The 6,127-nt window shown below is 41.1% G+C and overlaps 1 protein-coding gene across 1 annotated transcript; it reads left to right on the forward strand.

The window, feature by feature from the left end:
* Positions 1–288: 288 nt before the first annotated feature.
* Positions 289–4,268, forward strand: LOC115746605 (putative receptor-like protein kinase At3g47110). The gene is made up of 2 exons (XM_030682438.2): positions 289–2,662; positions 3,901–4,268. The coding sequence occupies exons 1-2, from the start codon at positions 289–291 to the stop codon at positions 4,266–4,268; spliced, it is 2,742 nt and encodes a 913-aa protein (XP_030538298.2).
* Positions 4,269–6,127: the final 1,859 nt, after the last annotated feature.

The raw sequence follows: 6,127 nt of genomic DNA on the forward strand, positions 1-6,127 counted from the left end.
CTCATGCTCGACTCTGCCCTCTTGTGGTGGTGGATCTCAATAACAATTCCCGGCGCTTGCTCACAAAACCAAACGGACCGGCTTGCGTTAGTGTCCTTAAAAAACGCAATACATGAAGACCCATTCGGAGTCTTGAGCTCTTGGAATGATTCTACCCATCATTGTGAGTGGCAAGGCGTTTTGTGCAGCAAAAGACATCCTGGAAGGGTCACGTCCCTGTTCTTGATATCGCAAGGCTTGGGAGGCTTCCTATCTCCTCACGTAGGTAACCTCTCTTTGCTGAGGATCATGGTTTTACAGAATAACAGCTTTCGTGGAGAAATCCCACCGCAGATTGGAAACTTGCTTCGACTCCGTCATCTCATTCTTAGCAACAACTCATTTGGCGGGTCGATACCGTCCAATCTTTCCCATTGCTCGAACCTTAGGATCTTGGATCTCATAGACAACCAACTTGTTGGGGGTATTCATTCCAATCTTGGTTCCTTACGAAGGCTTGAATACTTGGGCTTTTCTGCCAACAGTCTTGTAGGTCCTATTCCTCCTTCATTCGGAAACCTCTCGCTGCTGGAACAGCTCTCCCTACAGCAAAATGCATTACACGGAGAAATACCCGAAGAGCTATCCAGACTCGAGAGGTTGGTATTTTTCCAACTATCATTCAACAAACTAATCGGGGAGATTCCACCAGGGATTTTTAACATCTCCAGCATGTTGGCATTCTATGTTGGTTCTAACCAGTTGCGGGGAAGCTTTCCCTCTGATATGGGCACAACTCTTCCTTTTCTCTCTCTACTTGGAGCCTTCAACAACTTGTTCACCGGGATGATTCCGCCATCGTTAACAAATGTCACCAGCCTTCGAGGAGTTTTCCTTTGCAACAACAGTTTCCGTGGGCCAATACCGAAAAATCTGGGAAGGCTAACGAGTCTCCAGATGCTTGTGTTGGATGCTAACCAGTTGCACGATGACTTAAGTTTTATTTCTTCTTTAGCTAATTGTTCCAATTTAAAAGATCTCCTCGTGGACGTGAACTTGATTCATGGATCATTGCCGAGATCCATCTCCAATCTCTCCGCCAGCGTTGAGGTCATTTCTATGGCAAGTAATCCAATCCACGGATCTATTCCCTCAGCCCTTGGAAATCTATTCAACTTGTCTGCCTTGAATCTGGAGAATACTTTTCTGACCGATCGCATTCCTGATTCCATCGGAGGCCTTTACAGCTTGCAGGAACTTCATTTGAGCGGAAACATGTTTACTGGAGAGATACCGTCTTCGATTGGTAACATGACATTGTTAAATATCCTTGACCTTCACTCCAACAGTTTCCAAGGCTACATACCGCAAAGTCTCGGCAACTGCAAGCAACTAATATGGCTGGATCTTTCGAACAACAATCTCATTGGCACTGTTCCAGTCGAAATCTTGAGTCTCTTTTCCTTATCGATCTTCTTTAGTTTAGCTCATAATAATTTAAGTGGATCTCTTCCGTTGCAAGTTGGGTCTTTGAAGAATCTCGCCAAGTTAGATCTATCTTACAACAGATTGACCGGCTTAATTCCGGCCTCCATCAGCGAGTGCTTGAGCTTGAGATGGCTTTACTTAGAAGCTAATTCTTTTGATGGTCAAATCCCCCAATCTTTACGTCCATTACGGGCTCTAGAAGAACTGGACCTTTCCAATAATATTTTTTCTGGTCCAATCCCGAGCTTTCTCGCAGAGCTCACACTGCTCGAGTACTTGAATTTGTCGTTCAATGAACTAGAAGGACAAGTTCCAAAAGCCGGAGTTTTTCTCAATGCAAGTGCTGTATCAGTTTCTGGAAATAGAGAACTCTGTGGAGGTGTTCCGAGTCTGAAGCTTCCTCTTTGCAAATTACCAAGATCTAAGAACTGTTGTTCAACCAAGGCCATAGTGATATCTGTGGTTGCTGGTAGTTTGTTGTGTTTAGCTCTGTTGGTCCTATGTTTGTCTATCTTCTTTTACCGCAAAAAGAAGCAGATGACAACTGATCCCTCGACTAAATTATCCTTGGAGCACCCATTCTTGAGGATTTCTTATGATGAACTCCTGAGGGCTACAGGGAGGTTCTCCGAGTCCAATTTGATTGGTAAAGGGAGATACGGCATGGTTTATAAAGGAATTCTTGATAGTGGTGACATGGTGGCAGTGAAGGTGCTCAATTTAATGCAAAGAGGTGCTTCGAGGAGTTTTGTTTCGGAATGTCGAACTCTAGGAACCATTAGACACCGAAACCTCGTGAAGATACTAAGCGTTTGCTCGAGTGTGGACTTTTGTGGAAATGACTTCAAAGCTCTTATATACGAGTTCATGGCTAATGAGAGCCTGGAGGAGTGGCTGCACCCTAGGACTATAGGACGAGATGATGAGCATGATGAATCGAGAAATCTGAGGCTGGTACAGAGGTTAAACATCGCCATCGACATAGCTACTGCGATCGAATATCTCCACAAGAGTTGTTATCCGCCAATCGTCCACGGAGATTTGAAGCCGAGTAATGTGCTTCTTGACAACAACATGGTACCTCGAGTTGGAGATTTCGGGCTTGCAAAGATCACGACGGTGTCTGCCGAAGCCACAGGAATTCAAGATTCGACTTCAACAGCAGTCAGAGGATCCATCGGCTATGTACCTCCGGGTAAGCGGAAAAATTTCTCTCATGCTTCATCATTGGCTTCGCATTTCAAGGACATAGATTCGTATATGAATGAAATTCTGATCTCGCAACTGATTTTTTCTGTTACTTGAATCTATCATATGTTCTTGATTAGCGTTCGGTTGATGGTGATACTCGAACATCAGACCCGGACCCGGCCGGTAAATAATAAGAGAGAGAGTGTTAAATGTGTCGAATGAACCGTTATTCTGTATGTCATGTTATGCATAGTACGCTCTCACACGTCTTTCTAACAACACAATTTCCTCTTTCCCTTTTCGCAGAAAGATAAAGCACCCAGCTTTGTCTACCAAAAAAAGAAATCATCGTGGCATGTCTTAATTGTGTTTGAAATTAGCATGAAAAAGTAATCGTACTTTAGATTTATCGATGAAATTATTTTTAAGGAAAACTTGCGAATCCTGCTCAATGTACGGATTAAGTGTGTTTTGTCACATCATTTTCACATTTTCGTTCTTTCATATTATATTCATGCCTTGGAAATGGACTATATCTAATTTGGTTATAGAATCCATTATGATACGAGAACTTGTGATTCTTTAGTAGTATCCTTGGTCTTGACAAAAGGTTATTGACCTAAAACTCTATAATTTGGAAAGTATGTTACAAGTAGCGTGGACCATGTAAAAATTTGAATTTGAACCGTGAAAATGAAGAGACTATTATAAGTCTCACGCAAGTCTTATCATATCTAACGATTGAAATTTAACTTTTAATATAAGTACCAAGCTACTAATAATTTCCCCACTTAAGGACAAACTCACTTTTGACGTCTAGGCAATTTGTATAGAAAACATGTCGTGATTTTTTGGTGCACTAAGTGGTTTTGGAGATGGGAAAGTCCATATGCTGTTAATGATCTTTGGTGCACTTTGTAATTTGATCACACTTAATGCCAAGATCCGACCAAAAAAAAAAAATTATCCCAAGATCTCATTTCTCTACGGTTGATGCATTCCTACTAATTTCTATCTTATTGTCCCCCGAAATTTGAATTGTTCACTTTTGTGCCAAATTTTACCACTTTTGCATATGATATGTACTGAACATGAGCCCTAGCTAATAAACTAAGCGGATTTCAAACAAAGTGATTTGAACAATCCTTCAAATCCTATGTGGTTTAGGACATTTCCATATAATTATACATAAGGAGAAGTACGGTGTGCATCCCTATTTAATGCTTTAATGGAAATTTTCAGAGTATGGCATGGGACACAAGGTTTCCACACCTGGGGATGCTTACAGTTACGGCATTTTATTATTGGAGATGTTCACTGGAAAGGGACCCACTGAAGAGGCCTTTGGGGCCCATTTTAACCTTCATAGCTTTGTTCAAGCGGCTCTTCCCGACCAAGCGATGGATGTGGTAGACTTAAGGATTTTGAATGAAGCTAGCGATCAGCAACAGGAGATCATGATCAGGGATTGCGCTGCTTCCGTATTAGAAGTTGGAGTTGCATGCTCAATGGACTCACCGCGAGACCGTATGGACATGTCTGAGGCGATCAAGGAATTATATTCGATCAAGGCGAGTTATGAAACCAAACAGAGGAGCACAAGGAAGTAGCAAAGTCAATTTGTCGTTTCATTTTGGAGCTCTTTCGCTAGTAGAATGGCATGTATTATATCAACATATATGTACATGTGTATATACATATCATACAAAGTGGATGTACGCAGTTAAGAGTCCTCCTATTTCCACCATGTAGCCAAGTAAAAACTGTTGAATTTGCTTCATCGCACCGTTCTCTTTATTTTTGGTGCCACCGTGCGACATATGATCAATTGCATGGCAATCTTATTGGCTAATTCTAACCTATGGCCATCTCTTATCGGCATGCAGCAGCCGCGACGTGTTCACCATCTGTGGACCCTTCTATAGTTCCCGAGAGATTTGCGTTTCTTCGTAGTTCATCAAAACCACGTATATTTTGTTGTTATGTGTATATAAAACTGGGTGAGGATATGAAATCTGTAAGTATTTTCAATCGTTTCTTTTTGTGATTCGAGGACTTAGGAGCACTCCGAAAATCTGTAGAACTGGCTCCTCCTGCTCGTCAATCCAAAAGATGGGCAACGGTCGTTCGCGGGTCTCCCGATCTTGGCCTTTTTTGTGGAAAAAATGTGAGATGACAACTAATGGGACCGACCACCTATGCAATTGTGATGGCCCGTGTACGATAAGGACGCCATGCAAGAGAATTCAACCTGATTTGTGCCTTGTAGTTGGGTGAACATTTTGTGCCCTTTTGAAAATTAGATCGCTGCCAAACCTTTTTTGGGGCGATACTTGACACGATTCTAAGTAGAATGAATGTGCTTCCACAGGGGATCATTTATGCAATAGGTACAAGCTTCCGGTAATTCATCAAGTAGAAATGAGCTTGAGAAGGTAAAATTGCCGAAGTACCTATTAGATCGCTGCGGAAACCTTTTGGGGCGATGCTTGGCTTAATTGAAATTGCAAAACATCTCCGGCAAGACATACTTACTAATGGTCAATCATAATCGCAACTTCGTCACGACCTCAATCCCTCATGTGGATTGTTGATTCGTATACAGGAAGCTACAGAAACAATGACCCACGAGATTTGCTTTGCTTATCGATGCTAGCCAGTTTTGATCACACACCATTTGCTCAAAAATGGCTCAACCGCTTTGGGATGTGCTTTGCTTATAGATGATAATCATTGCTGTTTCACCATTTCTGCTAGTTAAATGGAAGTTGGTTCGTTTCAACTAAAAAAAAAAAAAAAATTCGAGGACAATGCAAAGCTGGCCTTGCTGATGCACAGTCTGCATGTTGCCCGAATTATGTGATCAATTCGTTATCAACAATTTGATGGTATATCAGTTCGCTTAGAAAATTTAAACGATGGATTAATACTTCTGACATATTGTCAAGTTGATCAAAACTCACTATTAAGATTATATTACTCAGGAAGTGTGTTTCTAGCTGCAGACCATGCATTGCTATTTGCTTTCTGACGTTTGCTTTGTTCTATAATTATTTGGAATTTGCTAGACTTGAAAGATATAACTCTCAAGTAATATTGTAATATATGAATTACATCTTTCCTTCTATAAATAATAAAAAATATTTATAAAAATAAACAAATAAACCATAGTGTGTAGACGAGATTTCAGGAGGGTTAGGCGTGTTGGGGAGGCTATCCACGTCCGTCTATTTGTATTCAGTGAGATTGACTGGTGCGTTGGTTTTGTTGTGTTTCTGCTACGTCCCTAATGTTTCTTCCCATCTCTGTCCACATTCAATTTCTTCATGGACCATTTCAGCTCAGCAAGTCTACCACAGATTGAAATTAGAAAAAATCCTATAGTGGAATGACAGAATATAGATATTCGTTTAATCAAAGCATTCTACTGAAAGTATGGGTTGGATAGATTCCAATTCCGATTCCGATT

Source organism: Rhodamnia argentea, chromosome 5, assembly GCF_020921035.1.
Source record: "Rhodamnia argentea isolate NSW1041297 chromosome 5, ASM2092103v1, whole genome shotgun sequence".
Lineage (NCBI taxonomy): Eukaryota > Viridiplantae > Streptophyta > Magnoliopsida > Myrtales > Myrtaceae > Rhodamnia > Rhodamnia argentea.